This window comes from Lycorma delicatula, chromosome 2 (genome assembly GCF_047948215.1).
Source record: "Lycorma delicatula isolate Av1 chromosome 2, ASM4794821v1, whole genome shotgun sequence".
Classification (NCBI taxonomy): Eukaryota; Metazoa; Arthropoda; class Insecta; order Hemiptera; family Fulgoridae; genus Lycorma; species Lycorma delicatula.
The window spans coordinates 91932802-91952521 of record NC_134456.1 but is presented as its reverse complement, the minus strand read 5'-3'; the positions used below and the strand labels follow the sequence as shown (position 1 = coordinate 91952521).

The following is a 19720-nucleotide window of genomic DNA, read 5'->3' as shown; positions in this document are numbered from 1 at the left end:
GAACAAAAATTTGTTTTGCTTGTTTATTTTTAATGAAGAAATGTAGGGAAATTCATACATCAAAAAATGTTTACATTAATTTTTAGATTACATCACAAAGGTTTTGTGATGCATGAATTTCCCTACGAATGAAAGCTATTTGAGATGCGATATTAATACTGTCCTCTAGTCTACAACCGACAACTTCGCCACATTTATGCTCTCTTTCTATTTCTCACTCCCTGTTCTTCCAATTCCTTCTGTGACGATGAAGGTCAGTCCATATTCAGTTATTTCCATCTAGAAACCTTTGGCAATATTGTATGATACCGAGGTTCTACAACAATTATTCTTCCAATTACGTAATGGATACAAGTTATTACGATAACTATTGTCAACTGTATTCTTGGAAGAACTTATCTATAAAACTACTGTAGTATGATGCTTACAGTACTACTGTATAAAAAAACCACAATAGAAATCAAAAATCCCTTCCGGTACGCCGGAAGACGCAGATAGATTAGACTGTTTCTAAGTAAGGAATAAAAAAGATTTCCACCGTAAAGTTAAGAAAAAATTCAAATTTACTCAATACGACAATGGTTGCGTGTGAAAAAAGTTTCACATGTTTAGCATACGACAAGCCCCATCTTCTTTCAATTCCAGCAACATTTTGTTCATCCCTTGCCGTAAGAGTTGGTCATATCAAAAGGTTTTTCAGACAAAAGTTTTATGTAATGTTTAGAGGACTAACGAGACCACTTTAAACCGATTCGATATTGTGTGTATTAAGGAAGATTTGTTTTTTTTTTTTTGTCTTCGAAACCCCATTATTTTCCAACCAGTGGTTGGTGATATCAATAAACTTTATTTAGATAAGTTTTAGGCCATTTTCAAAAGAATAGTAGGAACTTTAAACGAATTCGATACTTTACTTAATAAGAAAGTTATAGCGATATTTTGTTTTTTTTCGAAAAAGCTCCCCATTTCCACCCCAATGGTTCGATTTTGCCCATTAACGAACTCGGCCGAGATTTTGGGCCGTTATATTGTATGTATCAATTTGAAAAAGATTGGCGCAGAATTACGGCAGTTATCGTGTCTACAAGAAAGTGAAATATATATATATATATATATATAACTTTGAATTGACGGTGGTTTTGTGGTCTTAGGGATGTGAGACGCGAAGATATGTCGAAATTTTCGGGAAGTAGAATCACGGTAACCATTACAGTAAGTAGCTTTCTAATAAAATCTACCAAAAGGGTAGCGAGTTACTTCCTTCTTCTAAAACCATAATATATAGGATACAGAAATATTTATTTCGTTACTTCGATGCAAAATAGGTTTACGTAAAAATCAATATTTATTTTCTAACATCAATAAAGAAATAGATTTTCACTTATTTTATAACATGTCTCCTTTCTACATGTACTCTAGCTTACTTATGACAAGGAAACAACCGTTTTCGATAATCTGTTTCTATTTTGTTGTTGTACTGATCTTTCTAATAAATTAAAGTTTCTTCCTAATAAATTAAATGGAAATCATTAAAATGAAAAATTCTTTCGTCGCATCAGATGGGACTGTCAAACTGGTGGCAGAGGTGGTGAGGGTATGGCTGTTTTCCTGAAGGAAAACGTAATAGGCATTCGTGTTCCGCTAGTGACAAACATCTCTGCAGTCTCAGTGAAGATATTGGCGCCATTCAGAATGGATATCTGCAACTTATATCTTCCTCCGAATTCTGTTATCAATGAGGATAATCAGTGTAGTCTATCTTCCCAAATTCTTATACCCTGCCTAATAACTGGCGATTTCAATGCCCATCACTATTCTTGGGACTCATCGTCATGTTCTCCCCAAGTGATATAGTTAATCGACTGTGACAGAACTTAGGTCTCTTCTTATTGAATGATGGATCGTATATGTTTGTCATTTTCATCAGGTAAATTTTAGAGCATCAATCTATCCTTGTGTTCACCAACCATACTCCCACGTCTTACTTGGTGGGTTTCCAAAAACTTCTTTGGTAGCGAACATAGACCGATTGTAATCTCAGTCGATAAATGTGATTTTCCCCAGAGTCAGCCACGCAGATGGGACTGGATCGAAAACCCGTCATGTATTCTTTATTTGCAGATGTTTTTCTATTTTACACAGAATATTATCTACAGGAAAGAGGCTTCTCCAAAACACAATAACCCGGTTAGAATCGAGGTGTAAATCTACTGGATTCACCTTTTCACTGAAAAAATAACGAAGTGCATTTACTTTTCCCGGTGAGGGAACATGCTGACCTTCAACTGTATTTCCACGATGAACCAGTTGGATGCACGCGGGTTAGATTTATAGGAATATGGTTTGACCAACGATTAACGTGGGTAACATATTTGAAGGAACTGAAGGTAAAATGTTAAATATGGTGAAGATTTTATTTAATAGCCGTTGTGAAGCCGTATATGTATGTATATGCATGTTGCGCTTCTACTGGATATCTGATGACGCAACAGATGCACCTCATAGTACTCTCTTGACTTCCAACTAACAGTGCACCACATCCTTGTGGATTGTATCTGTTATGCGGCATTGCGTCGCAAGTTTAAACTAGAAGCTATCATAAGAAATATCTTAGGGAACAATTCAATAACGTTATCGACTGTCTTGCAATTTATACCGTGCATCTTGATCCAGGACAAATTATTTATACAATCCTTAACTGTGTATACCGTTTGGTGTATGCCGAATGGTAATTTTTATTTTTTTCAGTAACTTTTAATGATGTATCTATTGTGGTTTTTATTTCAATTTTAACATACATTACTATGTTTTTGCATTTTAAGATGTATTTTTACGATGCTAGGTTTTAGTTTTAAATAATTTATAATGTCAATGTTTAACTTTTTTTTTATCTACAACAAATATATCGTGTCCGGGCGATGATAACACAAAAGCGTTTCTCGCCCAGAAAAACAAAAACATAAAAAACGAAAAATTACTTTGTCTGCCTACATGATTTAAATATTTATTTTTTTATCGATATTATTATTTAGTACTGGAGAGGTTATCATAATGATATACTGAATGAATTCATTTTTGTATTCAAGATACTTTCATTATTTTTTTTTTTGAATTCGTTAATTTGGAAGCTCTAACTAAGTCTTATGATAGACTACCACTTAAAATTAGAATCATCCAATAATAATTCTCAACGAGTACAAAAATAATCAATATGAATAAATGTAAGAAAACTAATAACTAGTAAAACAAATAATGAAGTAAGTTAACAACATTTGATAGTGTTTAAGAACTGTAACAACAGAAATATTAATCAAAATCTGATATGCCAGTAGAATAATATAAAATCTATATAAATAAAAATATAAATGTGCGTTTGTTCAAAATCTTAAATCTGCGAAAATTCTTCACCGATTGAGTTGAAATTTTGACACAACATTGCATTCGAATACGCGCGTGTTTTTATATACCTACTGAAGACATCACACCAGTGACAGGTAAAAACATGCTTTTTTTAAAAAACAGCGCTATCTATTGGATGTAAAAGCAACACACGCTATATTAAATATTTTACGATTCCATTTCAGTTTTTTCGATATGTGTATCCGCTATAGAGTGAAAAACGACTGGACCGATTTAGGCGCGGGGAAAAAGGGTGAAAGAGAAAAATTGGTAAAGGGAAGTATCGAAGAAGGTAAAATGACAAGAAGGAGAAAATGGAATAAATGGAAACCGGGGAAAAGTAAAACTGGAAATGGGAAAGGAGAAAATATATAATTGGAAAGGGGGAAAGAGGAAGGTGGAGATAAAGACAAATAGGGGAAGGAAAGTTAAGGGAATTAAAAGGGGAAAATGCGATTGGAACATTGGTAAAATGAAAATGGGGAAAAGGTAAAATGGGAAAAATAAATGGAGACAGTAAAGGGGAAAGGGAAGAAAGGAAAGTTTAAACTTCGTGAAGTTCCGTAATGTTCTAATGTTGTTAATTCTAACTGTCTGATATATACGCAAATCTGGCAATCTGCCGGGTCTGATAGTGACAAATAAATTAGAAGTTAATTAACGATAGATAACAGTTAAATATAATTAAAATGCTACGATTTCAAAGAAACGTTTTTTTAAGAAAATTTAAATAAAAATTTTATTTATTTTCCAAACAGATGCATTTTACAATGCGATCATTTTATCGCGTCCTACTTACATTACTTGCAGTTTCCAAGGAAAGGTTTGCTAAATTATCATCGCAGACAGGAATATCGTACGAGAATGCACAAAAGGCGACAAAGAAATTAGGTTGAATACTGAATACATTGCGTACAGGAACTGAAACACCCAGACACTGTTAAAAGAATAAGATACTGTATATCAACCAGGCGGAAAGTAATGGGATGGCCATACTGGATAATGTGTTTAATCATGATGTGTAGTTTTTTCCCATCTGCGGTTACATTAATAGTTAGAACACCAGATATTAGTCATCACAAAATCTTCACACATCTTACATGAATCGCCGCTGCACTCGCAGAAGTTTGGTGTACGATTTCTCGACTAAGAATAGTGGGCCCGATATTTTTTACAAAATATTTGATAGTCCGGCATGCCAGGATATAATTATGCAAATTTTAGCTCTTCTCCAGCCTGATGAACGCTATTTTTACCTGTTACAAAACGGGGCAACATCTCATACATCCAATAACACCAAGGAAGTTTTGGAAGAAATGTTTGGTGATCGCATGATCTCAAAACGTGTGTGGTTCCCCTTCCCCAGAATTATCGTCATCAGACTTCTTTCTTTGGGGTTTTTTTGAAAGGTTTTGTGTATCGAGTAAACCCACGTACTTTAAAAGACCTGAAGCGAGCTATTTCTGCAGCGAAAATTCCATTAGTCCTGATGTCCTGCGAAGGGTATAAGAAGATACGGTGCGAAGGGTTTTAACCTGTCTTCAGAAAAATGATGGACATTTTCAACAGATACTAAATAACATTACCTTTTTTTCTTTTACCTTTACCTTTGTTATATTATCTTTTTTTTTCTGCAGCCTCCGGAACCACCGTGAGGTATTACTTCAGAGGATGAATGGAGATGGATATGTATGAATATAAATGAAGTGTAGTCTTGCACAGTCTCAGGTCGGCCATTCCTGAGACGTGTGGTTAATTGAAACCGACTATCAAAGAACGCCGGCCTCTGTGGCGCGAGTGGTAGCGTCTCCGCCTTTCATCCGCAGTTCCCGGGTTCAAATCCCGATCAGGCATGGCATTTTCATACACGCTAAAAATCATTCATCTCATCCTCTGAAGCAATACCTAACGATGGACCTGGAGGTTAAACACAAGAAAAAAAACCGGTATCCCCGATCTAGTATTCAAATCCTTATAAAAGTAACTGCATTTACTAGGAGAAATGGTAATGTGCGTGGCATTACTAGTTTTGCATAACTACATTCTATAAATCGAATGAAACGTAAGTATCTTTGTATTGTAGTCCATAGCAAAATTATAGTTTATAACAAAATGCAGGTTTCTAACATTTTTATTTTTTACAAACAAATGTTTTTCTTCTTCAAGGTGATTTTTCGTAAAAATATTACTTTTTTTAAATGTAAAAACATTAAAAAAATTAAAATGAAATAAACTCACCGAAAACCGAATTTAAATCCTTTTTTCCATTTATTTTTATAAATTACTAATAATAAAATTAACAATTTTTGGAAACTGCTGGGTTTTTATTGATGCCGACTTCAGAAAGTTTAAATTTAAAAAAAAAAAAATGTAATAAATCAACTCTTTTTTCAAATAAACAACTTTTAATATGAAAATAAATCTTTCTAACAAAAAAATCTGATATATATATTATTATATTTAGTATTCTCCGTAAAAAAGTTTGTCATTTTATTAATATTAAAACTGTCAAATTATTTGTGTTACAGGTAAAAAAAATCTATGTAATTAATTAGTTAATTAATAAAACAATAAAATTCTAAATAATTAAACAATTTTAATATATATAGTAATAAAATATATTTTAATAAATTTAATTATTTAAAATTTTTTTTTTTCAACCTATAAATTGCGACAATAATAATATTTGTTAGAAGAAGAATAAAACACTAAACTTAACCATAACTAAAATGTCATTACACCTAGTTTTGTTTATTTTATTCAGCAGAATGATGTTTTTTTAATATAAAAAAACATATAAATTTCTGCTGAATTAGATTAAACATCACGCATTACACGCTGAATCTATTTTTGTTAACAAAATGGTAAATTGATAAGAAAATTAATATAAACAGATTTTGAATACAGCTAAAAAAAATATATTATAAATTTTAATATAATCACATATAGTATGGAAACATAAGGTAAAATAACGTATTATTATAAGAATTTACATTTTTATTTAACAAGCTTATTTCTAGGGTATTTAAAATTAAAAATTATATATAGCTATATTTTCTTGAAACATAGGCAAATGTACACCAAATTTGCTAATATTATATTTAATGTTAAACTTATTTTTTTAAATTTCGTAATTGCTACAAATCAGAAAGCAACTTAAATTTGTTTTTGTTTCAAGAATATAATATCCTGCATACTAAATATTAGATAATTTAAATTTAGTTAAATTTAACCTCTAATAATGTAATCTGACTAACATAGTACTATTTTAAGAAATTAGAACCATTCAGATATGATTTTTGTTTAAAAGGTTCATTAATTTCAGTGCAAGTTGAGAAATAAATTTACTCAACTTATGGTTTGTGGTAAAACAAAATCGTCCAACGTAAAAACTATGAATCGTGTAAATTGTCTACTAGTTTGATTCATACTTCTGGGATTGCACTAAAACAAGTAATTAATAGAGAAATAATGTATTAAATTAACATTAATATTAAATAAAAAATTAAGTCTTTATTTAAAGCGAAAGATAGCGAAAGATTTTTCGCTAGAAAAATTTCGAAATGGCGTCTTGGTTCAACAATCGCAATCTTTTGGTGAAATTGTGTAATTATTGCAGGCTTACGCTAAAATGATTATTGCTAAATTACAAACATCGAGTATAAATACGAGTAAATACATAACTGTTGGGTTTATATAATGACACTTAAAAAAAAAACTTATAAGAAATTTACTTTTGGTTAATTATAAAATGAGACTATATTAGGATGTACTTTTTGGTACTTTTCTGTACTTTATGGAATCCGACCGCCAATTCTTTTTAACTTAATACCAGTAAAATAGTTCAATTTTGAATGCTTAATTAAAAATATGTTGTAAAAATAGAAATAAAATGATAAAATATTTTTGTTGAAAAAAAAAAGCAAGGTGTCATAAAAATCGTATAGACACCATCTACACTCAAATATTTTAGACAAATTCTTAGTTTTTTTAATTTTCTAATACAACTATGAAGGATCACATTCTATGGATAATTTTTTTTTTTGCTTTATCCAATTTACTACCACAAAATTTCTGGACAATTAAACACCATTAACTAATAGAAATAAAACATTTGAGCTATGAACATCTTCAGAAAAACTAATTAAAACTGCAAGAAAAAAAGTTTGTGAAAAAATGACCTAAAAAAGAAAGATAAAAGGCATAAAGATAAAAACAAAGAATTAGAATTAATGAACTACAAAGAACTTAGACTGTACAAGAAGCAGCAGCATAATTGCACTTTATTTTTAAAAATTAAATAAACAAGCATTCCAATTAAAATTAATAAGCATTTCTTTTTTAAACTAATTTTCAGGACATTAATACACCTGTAAATGAAACCTAAACTTACATTTAGACAAAATATAACGTGTTATATTCGACGAATATAACACAAGTCACAAGAAGTCAAAAATATTTCTCGGATTTAATTTTCTTGCTTCTTAGAAATCTATTAAAATAAATTAAAAAAAAATAGAAAAATGGTTGTCGGATTCCGAAAAAGAACCTTAGTTAGGATCTACAATCACCCAATAAAAATAATTTAATATCAAATATTTTATTTTAAAACATTCTTATTAAAAAAAAAAATTGTTGCACTGAGAATCAAAATTATCACCTACCTGTAACCTCCTGTCCATGAAGACCAGTTATACGTGCTGGGTTCTAATCAAATTGTAAGTAGCTTGATGTAATGGAATTTTTCCCCTCTACAACTCAGCTATATCCAACATTAATAAGCATCTCAATTCCAGATTTGCTAACAAAAAACCGAAATAGTTTAAAAATTTAGTGTACTAGAATAGTGGAATTCAATTTTTTTAGCCCTAGGAATGACTTCTTTCGCTTAACCTTATCGACTGAATTGTACGATAACAAACTCCATTATTTTTAGGGAATTTACTTTAATTTTAAGTAATCCCAAAGCATATTTATTTCGTAAATAAAATAAAACTCCTTAATATTCTGACAAAAATAGTTGTGAAAATATTTTTAAAAAACCTAGGTAATTAGTTTCAGCACAACGTTTTTTATTCATTGATATAATTTAAAAATAACTAATAATACCGACAAAAATAATTTGCTAGATTTAGTTTTTATTATTTTATATAAACAATCTATTGGCGCTTAATTTAAAAAGAAATTGAATAATTAGGAAAATATTTAAACGTTATAAAAAATTAATATGTTGAAAAAGGTGAAAATCAAGAAATGCGAAGAGAAATAACCCTACTCTCAAAAAAAAAAATTATTGATATTATTGTTAAAAGGAGTAATATATCTCTTTTCTGAAAAATACTAAGAAAATCAAGATTTTTTTAGGACAAAGAAATGAAAAAAACTTGTCCACTTTAAAATAAATAAATACTGAAAGTAATAAAAAATTTACATCACAGAGATAAGTTAAAATTTCATACACGTAGAGAATATTTAAGCGTTAAAATTATTGCCTTTCCATTAAAATACTAAGTGAATGCGAAATCACTGTTTTCAAAGTGTTCTTAATGGACTTCCTAATTCAATTAGTTCAAATGTATAAAAAAAAAATCCATTGAATTCAATTTGAATTGTTACGTTGAATTTTACGACAAACGTACAATCAATAGACTTTTATTATTGTGTTCAATTTGAAAGAACTTAAACTTAAACATTAATTATTAGGTCCATATCTGTAAATCTGTAAATAGGGCCATAAATCAATCGATAAATCTGTTAAAATATCATTAAACATATCTGTTAAATATCATCTGTTATCAATCTATAAAATCATTAAAAAAAGAATTAGGCGTTGATAACCCGGGAAATTAATTTTTTAAATTGTTTGAAATAGTGTTAAAAGCGAGTAGTATCAAAAAATTTTTGTTTCAGTTTTTTACATAAATTCATGCCATTTCCACAGACCATGGAGATCCAGTACTACTGGATTTATTATTATGAATAATAGAATAAGGAATGCAGAAAAACATGTAAGAGACTGATCGACAGTTTACTAAACCCGTCTTTTCCGTAAAGAAATTTGGCTCTCCTGGTCAAATGATGATTTTACCTTTAAAATTAAACAGCATTAAAATTATAATAGAGGAAAAAACAATTTATACCTTGCCAGATTGCAACAGTTTTAATTAGCGACAACTAATTTCTTCAGCTGGGTTCTCTTTTGGCAGAGGGTTTTCAGTTTGTCTCTTTAATATTGCCCGACCATATTTTCCATTGTCGCCCTCTTGACCTCTTCCCAATGCAAATTCCTCTACTTGCCTGACAGTTTTGTTATCCATTCTATTTATTATTTATTTACTATCCATTCTTATTTATTTACTATCCATTCTTGAGTTATGATCGAACCAACCGAAGTTGGATGCGGAGAGCCAACAATAGCACTTAAATCACACACATATATATAGATTTATGGAAGTAGGTGGCTTCTACAATCGTAATATCTTAGTTTATATAGTACTACCACCATTTATTTTCATTACTTTCTATAAGAAACGCGTAGCAATGATTTTTTAGAAACCAGTTGTCAGACCCGTACAATAGGGTTGGTGGTAGCAGACCCTGCTCTACGTATAATTGTGTGTTTATACAAAATTTCAACCTTTTTCGTCGATAGGTGTCATACATGTAGCGAAAATTGTTTAGAAATATTATTCTATAATTTCTCCACCCCTAAATCCCAATCTACTTAAAACTTTGTAATTTTAATAACATTACTTTGAACTTTTTTTACTAAATCTCAATTTTCTATGACTACTAAACAATGTAAAAAAATTCAAAAATTACGAGAAATATCCTCCTCCCCTTTTTTAATGATTGTAACAACAGAGAAACTTCATTAACAAATAATAAAAAATAATCTAATACTATTTCTTAAGTTCAACTTTAAATAAAAGATAACATAGATTTTGTAAAAGTGAAAAGTTGGATCTATTTAGCAGCAGATCTTCAGCGATAATATTTAATGTTATGTTTATATTTGTGGTTTTACGTCAGTTTAATCCCCACCATTACAAAAACTGTATATTGAAAGGAAAATTTTTAAGCATAATTTTCACATTATCTGAAGAAAATTCCGTTATATATACTAAATTCTTCCGACTTATTAAAGGACCTAACGGAATTTTCTTCAGATAATGTGAAAATTATGCTTAAAAATTTTCCTTTCAATATAAACTTAAAAACTGATAGATTTTAACATATTAGCATTAATATGTTAATATTCATAATGTTCATAACTCTTATGATAAATAATATTTATTAATTTAAATATTATGAAATATATGAATGATTTAGGAATGAATAATAGTAGTAAATTGCTTCAATTTTTTGAAGGCTAAAACTGATTGGATTAATTGTTTTATGCTTACTGCTTTAAAACAAAATTTACAGCATAGTTTGAAGATTTTTCGTATTATGGAGCTACACAGTTTCAAGATACTTTACGCAAACCCGATGGTATTTATTATAAAATAAAAGTAAGTTTTCAGTGAACAGTGTATATTACCTGTTGCTTCTATAAAAAGTGTGAGCCTATAAAAAGTTCAGAAAGGAATATTTTTAGGACTTTGTTTATGACTTTCACAAGGATATAAATTCATTTTAAAGTACAGAACTTTAACTTATGCAGTATTCTGGAAAAAAATTGCATAAGTAAAGGTAAATGGAATTAAGATATGATTACCCTAATTTTTGTGTTGCTAACAAACCAAATTATTAAGCTTTAAACGGATTGCACTGGTGCGATAAAAAGTTTGCCCCAAAAGTGATAAAATATTGATTGCTTACAAATACTTTTTTTACAAAAAGCTTAGCTTATTTTAAAGTGTTTGCCTATATCATTACCAATGTACACCTGTCTTTAAATGGCTTCTCTTTCGCACGTAACTCTCTAAAAAATTAAAAATTTTCCAAATTTAACTTAAGCAAAATTTCATAATTTTTTCTAACTTTTAAAATTTTCTAAAATTTGAATAATTCTTCAATTATGCAAATATGCAAATATTTAATATGCAGATGTAACGTAAACATGTAATATGCAAATAAAATGTAAATATTACAGCATGCAGATAGAATGTAAATATTTATTTTTCTGCAGGTATTAATTTTGAGTGTAATATTTCATGCCTTTTTTTTATGAAAATAAATGTGAACAGTTTAATTACGTCTATAAAGAAATTAATCACTGGCTGTGAAATCAAGGAGTCGCGTGACTTTATAAAGATCAAAGGAAATATGACACTATATAGCCAGCCAATGCTCTCGATTCTGGAGGAACAGCATTCCTGTGTTTTAGGAGCGCTGTTGTACAGATAATAAGTAAAGGAATACGTTTCTTGTAACATTCTGGTACATCACTGAAATTAAATTAATACTTGCACCTCTACACTGAGCTTTTCATGAAAATCACATCCCTATACATAACCATTTATATAAACTGTATTTATATAAATTTTCTGCTTTATACTTCCTTGTACGTACAACTAACTATTGTAAGCGCGAAAAATTTCGGTTCAACGGAAATATTCATTTTGACTATTTCTGAATCAGTTTCGGCGTGAAGTCTGTATGTACGTACGTGTATGTATGTATTTCGCGTAACTCAAAAACAATTAGCCGTAGAATATTGAAATTTTGGATTTAGGAGTGTTCTAACATCGACTTGTGCACATCCCCTTTTGATTGCAATTAACTGGACCAAACGTTTCCAAAAGTTTCCAAAAAAAGCCCTTGCAGTAATTAAAAAACATGATATAAAATTTTATGTACTTTAATTTTTTTTTAAATTGGAATCAAATTGAGGCTGAGGTATTAAAAAGAGAAAATTTAAGGTAAAAATTGGAAAATGTATTTTCAGTTATCTTAAATTTCTTTTAATTTAAATAGTACAATTATTCTTCCCTAATAAGTTGAAGCAGTGGATAAACGTGGCATTTTTTTAACAGAAAGGATAGATATATTGTAGTTTATCGTTACACTGTTTTTCGTTATTTTAATTATGATTGTTTTAGTTTCTTTCTCATCATAGCCATTTTCTGTGATAAATTGAGTAATTTGTTATTATTAGTATAAAATTAATCAATTTACTAATTGAATATTTCGGTGGGCTCGCATGTTATGAAAAAACAGTATATTTTGTTCAATAGAAAATGCAATGGAGGCTAAATATAATTCTCTTCTAATTTTTTTTATTAATCCTGATACAGATGCTTTTTATTCTGAAAAATTATGCAATGTATCTACAGCTAGTACATTTAATTTTAAAATATTTTTCAATATTTTTTCAAAATATGCGTTTAAATTGGTTAGTTTTTAAAAATTTCCGTGAAATCGCAATTATTGTAACAGTATATTTATTCTGTAAAACGCTCTTCATTGAAATTTATAATAGGATACGAATAATTTGTTGAGGATTTTTTTTTAACCGGAACAATTCGTTCGTAAGTTAATGACTTTGTAGTTTAGAGGTATTAAGTAACTTATATAAAATATCTCCACATATATGTATGTAAAATTTGGAATATTTAAATGGAGAGTTAAAACAATTTATATATTTTATTTTTAACTATTTTTATGAAATTTTATAAACAATTTTTTCACCACCTTTTAAGATGGTGACAGCAGTATCAATTTTAAGCTCTGGAAAGAAGTTTTTTGTTCATTTTACAGGAAATACAGTTCATATCTAAATGCAAAATTATATTATTCGATTTTTTATAGTAGAAAAACCAAGTAATAAAATACTGAATAAATAATTATAATTATATCGTGATAAAAATTTTTAGTAGTTTAGGAAAGATTTGTTGAAGTTTCAATTAAAACGTTATCTCTTGCTAATCTTAGATTGTGATAAGCTCGTTTTATTTTTCCTGAAAAAAAGGATTGAAAACGTAAATGAAACGTTTTGTTTCCAAAGAATAATAAAACGGATGCACAAAATAAGAATAAAGAAATTCTTATCATAATTTCCTTAAAAAATCAAGTGGATTTTTATAAAATATTATTGAAAAGGTTTTTTAAATATTTAATTTTAAGGTATTTGATAAATATTTAAATTTATATGTAAAGAAAGAGGATATTTCAGGGGCAGCATATTATTTTAACATTTTATTTTGAAAAAATAACAGCAATCAAAGCATAATAGGAAACTTATCATTTTAGCCAATAGTAAACTGATTTGCTCTACAAATTATTTTGTAACCGTAGTTAAATTAAGATCAATCGAGTAGTAGCACGTATTAAAGTACAACGAAATCAACCGATCTTTCATGCAGTGTTTTCTTCTATCCCGCATCTTATATCAGGAACGGCCGAGATCTACTGCTATCACAGCTCAGCGTCGTTTCTTAGCTCCAAATGTATAATTACCTCAAGTTCTGTTGCTCCATGTAATTACTCCCCTTGGCGGCCTTTCTCGTTAATTACTGCTTTCTTTGTCAGTATCATAAGAATGCATATTCTGTTATATTACGAGAAAAATTTTAGAATATTGTAAATAGCCTGCTGTAGTTTATACGGATGGCTCTAAAATCGATGGCTCTAAATTCTGTTGGCTGTGCTTTTGTGGTTAGCAGTAGAACATAAGCAGTTAAACATAACATGTTTAACATAAGCAGTTAAACATAACATGTTTAACATAAGCAGTTAAACATAACATGTTTAACATAAGCAGTTAAACATAACATGTTTAACATAAGCTAAACTGACAACATCGTCAATGTTTTCGCATGCGAAGCTGCATGCTATTAAGTACTTCGATATAACAAACCCAACACTGCAGGCGATTGGTAGTGACGTGTACTTTACAGACAACCTGTCGTCTGTGCTACTAGTCTGTTCTCTAAAATGAGTCTGTAAAACACAAGTGTGAGCTTCTGCTGGATCCCTATAAGAAATTTCAGGCAATGAACGTTGTTTGCAGTCCCCTTTCACTGATGTCTGTTTTCTGATGATGATGATGTTGTTTGTTATCTGAAGAGGGTAATCCGTGATTAATAGCAATGCTACCTTCAACAATAAAATTCTTCCTTTTGTAGAGCTCCTCATGAAGAAATAACCGTTGAGAGGACGTTATATGCACCTCATGAAGAAATAACCGTTGAGAGGACGTTATATGCACCTCATGAAGAAATAACCGTTGAGAGGACGTTATATGCACCTCATGAAGAAATAACCGTTGAGAGGACGTTATATACAGTTTGCGAATAGAGCACACTAGACTCGCTCATGCATATCTCATGACTCGGACCGATTCTTCCTTTTGTAGAGCTCCTCATGAAGAAATAACCGTTGAGAGGACGTTATATGCACCTCATGAAGAAATAACCGTTGAGAGGACGTTATATGCACCTCATGAAGAAATAACCGTTGAGAGGACGTTATATGCACCTCATGAAGAAATAACCGTTGAGAGGACGTTATATACAGTTTGCGAATAGAGCACACTAGACTCGCTCATGCATATCTCATGACTCGGACCGATACACCTGTTTGTATTCGCTGCGACTGCCAATTAACTGTACACCACATAGTTTTAGATTCAGTCAGAAACTTAAACTAGGGACTAACGTCCAAAATATCTTTGGAAATGATTTAATCGAATGTTTTAAGATTTCTTAGGACTGTCAGTTTAAATTTTAAAACTGAATTTTCCATTTATGCCATTTGGTATAATAGATGTAGTTATTGATATTTGATATGATAGATGTAATTTTGTTTTAATTCAGTTTATCACTGTGATTATATTTCGCTTTTAGCATACGTCGCAGACGTTTTCCAGTTTTGCTGTGTTTTTATATTGCTGTTTTAATATTTACTATATAAATATCGTGCCCGGGCAGTGATTATACTTTATTGTGCGTCCAAAAAAAAGTTAGGAGATAAGGTCAAAGAATCTGGAAGAACATTTGGCTAAAACACAGTATCCAACTTAAAGACCCCATCACTCAGTCATTCATAGCAAATGCATCATTTTATGAAAATTTGCATATAAGATGGGTAAAATAATAATGTGGAAGACGATGGTACGACTAGAACTGAAGTGGAGAGGACTGTTTATAACTGCTTCTACATTTGAGTACAAGCAATTTTGTGCCAGTCACCAGTTTGTGACGAGGTTGCAGTCTGTGACAAGGTTGCATTGTCGTGGTTTGTTAAAATGCAGTTAATTTGTGACTATTATCATTTGGATGACTATTATCATCCGACATTATTAATATATTTATTATTTGACGTAACTTTTTGCATTTTGGCCGATAATCTTTAAAATGCAATTTTCTATTATGTTTATGACCAAATATTAATAGAAATTGTTAAAAATGTTAATGATTTTAAAAACCTAAGATATGGTAAATCATATATTAAAATTTTTTGATTTCTAGAAATCTTCAGTTTATAAAAATTGTTTTTGTTAATATAAGATTTTGAGTTAATACAAAAAAATCACGTAGTCTAAAACAAAAATAATCAAATGAAAGGACGGTTCATTGGACTTCACTCACAGTAAAGTCCTGTGTGAAAGTCTCATTTTATTCCATTTTAATACGAAAATAATTTTTCCGTTTTATGAATGGAATAAATTTGCATTATAAGTGTTATATAATTTTATTAATAAAAAATACTAGTATACATTTTTGCATAATATAAAAGTTTCTTTAATTTTATCTAAAAACTTAATACATTTTTCATTTATCATTTATTTTATCTAGGAAATAAAAATGGATAAAGGATTTGAAGAACAAAGCAGGCGGTTAGAAACCGCGATGAATGGACTTGTCGAAGACTTGGATAAAACTCATTTAAGGAAGATGCACGCCGATATGCATACATGTGCAGCAAGGTGTTGTCAAAGTAAAGATGATTCACTAGAAACAGTTTATAATTGCGTAGAAAATTGTAGATTGCCAGTCGACCATGCATGGAGTTTTGTTGAATCTGAATTGATCAACTTTCACGAAAAACTTTCTCAGTGCTTGGACCAATGTAATGCAAAAAGTAAATGGATGTCACAAAATTCTGAAGTTCAGTTAACCAGATCGACTAAAGAAATGGAAGACTGCACAACTAGGTGTGTTGATCAAATGATTAATGCTTTACCGAAAGTTGCTGAGAGAATGAAACAAAATTTAAACCGTTCATCTATGAAAAGAGCGGCTGTATTCAGTAATTTGGCTAATGAAGATCTTTAAAGAAATAATTACGTTATGTTATAAATATATGAAAGCCATTATGGTCGTCCTTTTTTTTTATAATTTTAGTAAAAGTTTCGTATATTGTATAATTCTACTCGAGGTGAAATTTTTTGTAAACTGTAAACTTAGATGAGTTAAAGAATGTGAAAAAAATTTAGTCAAAATTCGAATGAATATTAATTTTATCTTATATTTTATGTATGTACACTATATTAAAATCTATTAAATTTATAATTAAAAATCCTTAATTTTTTTCTGAATGGACGGTATACATTAAATTAGGATTCGAATTTTTAATTGAAACAAAATCCTGTTTAAGGATAAAATCCTGTTTAATTAAGCACAACAGTGTTGTGCTTAATTTAACGAAGTGTAATCTTTCAGTGTAACTGAAGAATTACGTTATTTTTTAAAAACTAATCACAAATGGCACAAATGAAAACTTAAATATAAATAAACCTATTATATTTTAAATGAAAATACAAAATGGAACTGAATGATAGTTGGCCGCGACAACCTGTTACAATCCCTCTCTCACCAGATAAGAGAAACAAGAGATTGGGTGTGTTCAGATATCCATACCCAGCATATACATATATCACAAACTATATTAAAAAATAAAATTCACTACACTATAATATTTTGTATTTACCAATAAATCACAAACCACAACAGAAAACTTACATTACTAAAAAGTTCTCTTTAACAAAAAAAAAATTGTTTTACGAAGTTTGTGATATGTGTTTATAAGTGTTTTGTCAACTCCCACCTATTTAAAAGGGGTCTATTGATCCCTCTCACAAATTTCTATATTATAAAAAAAATATGAATCATTACACACTGCCTTAACACGAAGAGAAGAGAGGTAAGAAGTAAAATAATGACAAATTATTTTTTATTTTTATATACTGTTATCGTGATAAAAATTTCAATTAAAGGCGAACGTGGAAATCATGCACTTAATTGAGATAGTCTTGGCGACTTCATATTGAGTTTGTAGTAAAGTTTTTCTTTATAATAGCATTTTTCTGTGAAACAACTTCGGGCTCTATAATTCCCCACAATTTATATCAGTAGAGTAACCTCTATTTTGACAATTTAACAATCTGAAGAAAATTATTTTATTTGAATTTTTTTTTAATATTTTCATAATTTCAATATACGTGTGCATAATGTTTTTTAAGATTTAGAAAAAATTATATAAGTTAGCCATAGGAAATCCAATACAATTCCTACTACCTTAATATTAAGTTTTCTACAATTCTCTTAGCAACATGACTTCCACGCCGATTTTTCGAGCCTTACAAATTTATTCAGTTAGCGATCTCTTGTGCTGTATGTAATTTTAATATTTAACGTTAATTAGACGGGGTTAGCGAGCGTAGGTTATGTTTGATTATTCTAACCAAACCTAACATGCCGGCCTCGATGGTGCGAGTGGTAGCGTCTCTGCCTTTCATCCGGAGGTCCCAGGCTCTAATCCCGGTTAGGCATGGCATTTTCACACACGCTACAAATCATCTCATCCTCTGAAGCAATGCCGAACTGTGGTCCCGAAGGTAAAAAAAAAAAACAGCCAAACATAACCTACACTCGCTTTGCTTGCTAACAATTTTTTCACCTACTACGTTTTGATGTTTGTTTTATTTTTTTATTGTGCGTTGACATTGCGTGCTGGATTCAATTTACTTATTTCGGTTTCTTCGATGTAATTTAGTCCATTTAGTCTTGTTAATTTGTTGTTTTGTTATGACTATCTTTATAGACAGTAGTATATACATGGGAATGTCACTTGTGGCATTCGCATCGGTGTCATCCTGGCTGAGGCGGACTGAAATATGTCAAATGCCGAGGTTTGAAAGATAATCTCCAGTAAAGCCCATAAAAGCGAGGTACGGAGTGGATGATGGTGGGTGTATACCCCTACGGGTTCAAAATTATAAGTATCAAGTCAAGAATTTTTTTTATGATCAGTCCAGAGCAAGTATTATTACATAGAATATTTCAAATAAATTATACATTTTTCACATATCTTAATTTCCCTTATATATATGAGCACAGTAGGTTTTAATTTTAGTACAAAATTTGGTATTAGTTTTTTAAATGGGAGTGGAAAATTCGATTTGCGCTGATTGTAAGTTTTTAAGTTGAATAGTTAACGTTAATTAGACAGTTAGCCAGCAAAGCGAGCGTAGGTTATGTTTGGTTAGGTTATGCAACATAGCCGGCCCTCCGTGGCGCGAGTGGTAGCATGTCAGCCTTTCATCCGGAGGTCCAGAGGTACCGGATTCGAATCCCGGTCAGGCAAGGCATTTTCACACACGCTAAAAATCATTCATCTCATCCTGTGAAGCAACATCTAAACTTTGGTTCCGGAGATTAAATAAAAAAAAAAGATTATGCAACATAAACCCACCGGGTTGGTCTAGTGGTGAACGCGTCTTCGCAAATCAGCTGACTTCCAAGTCGAGTTCCAACGTTCAAATCCTACTAAAGGAAGTTACTTTTATACGGATTTAATACTAGATGAAAAAAGGTTATGCAACATAACCTATGCACGCTTCGCTCACTAACCTCTCTAATTAACGTTATAGATACAAATTATACACAACTTATTAATAATAAAAGTAAACTAAATACAATAATTTAACAGTGCTTAAAAAAACAGCTCAAATATTTAAAAGCAGGCCAAAAAATTATATAACCATTTTTTCTGTAAATAATCATTAATCAGTAATGATTGTGTTTTTATCCAAGTACTTTATTTTTTTGTAAAACTTGAGCAGTTACATAGTTAAACTAGCAAGATCTTAGCAAACATAATTAAAAATTAATCACAAAGCAAGCAACCAGCAAAAGTTTCTTTCATAGAAAAGACGAAATTGTAATCCATTTTAAGTAAGAAACCATGGGATTAAGCTTAATTAAATAAATAAATTAACATTTGCTATTTATATCCTGCTTCATATGGTATATCATATTCTTATTGTGTGAAATTAATACGGTAGGAAAAAAATATTTGCCACTGGAGGTCCATGAATTCCCATTTGGGATCTTACATCCTTTTTGTACGGATTTGAATACTAGATCGTGGA

At 30.1% G+C, this 19720-nt stretch overlaps 1 protein-coding gene across 3 annotated transcripts in view; it reads left to right on the top strand.

Moving 5' to 3' along the window:
* The window catches only part of LOC142320217 (protein FAM136A-like), a 601155-nt gene extending 584457 nt beyond the window's left edge, over window positions 1-16698 (top strand). For all 3 annotated transcript variants that reach the window (XM_075357909.1, XM_075357910.1, XM_075357911.1), the window contains one exon: window positions 16143-16698. In XM_075357909.1, coding sequence (XP_075214024.1) covers window positions 16152-16622 — 471 coding nt within the window. In that variant the 5' untranslated portion in view covers window positions 16143-16151 and the 3' untranslated portion in view covers window positions 16623-16698. The remainder of the gene's footprint in view (window positions 1-16142) is intronic.
* Window positions 16699-19720: the final 3022 nt, after the last annotated feature.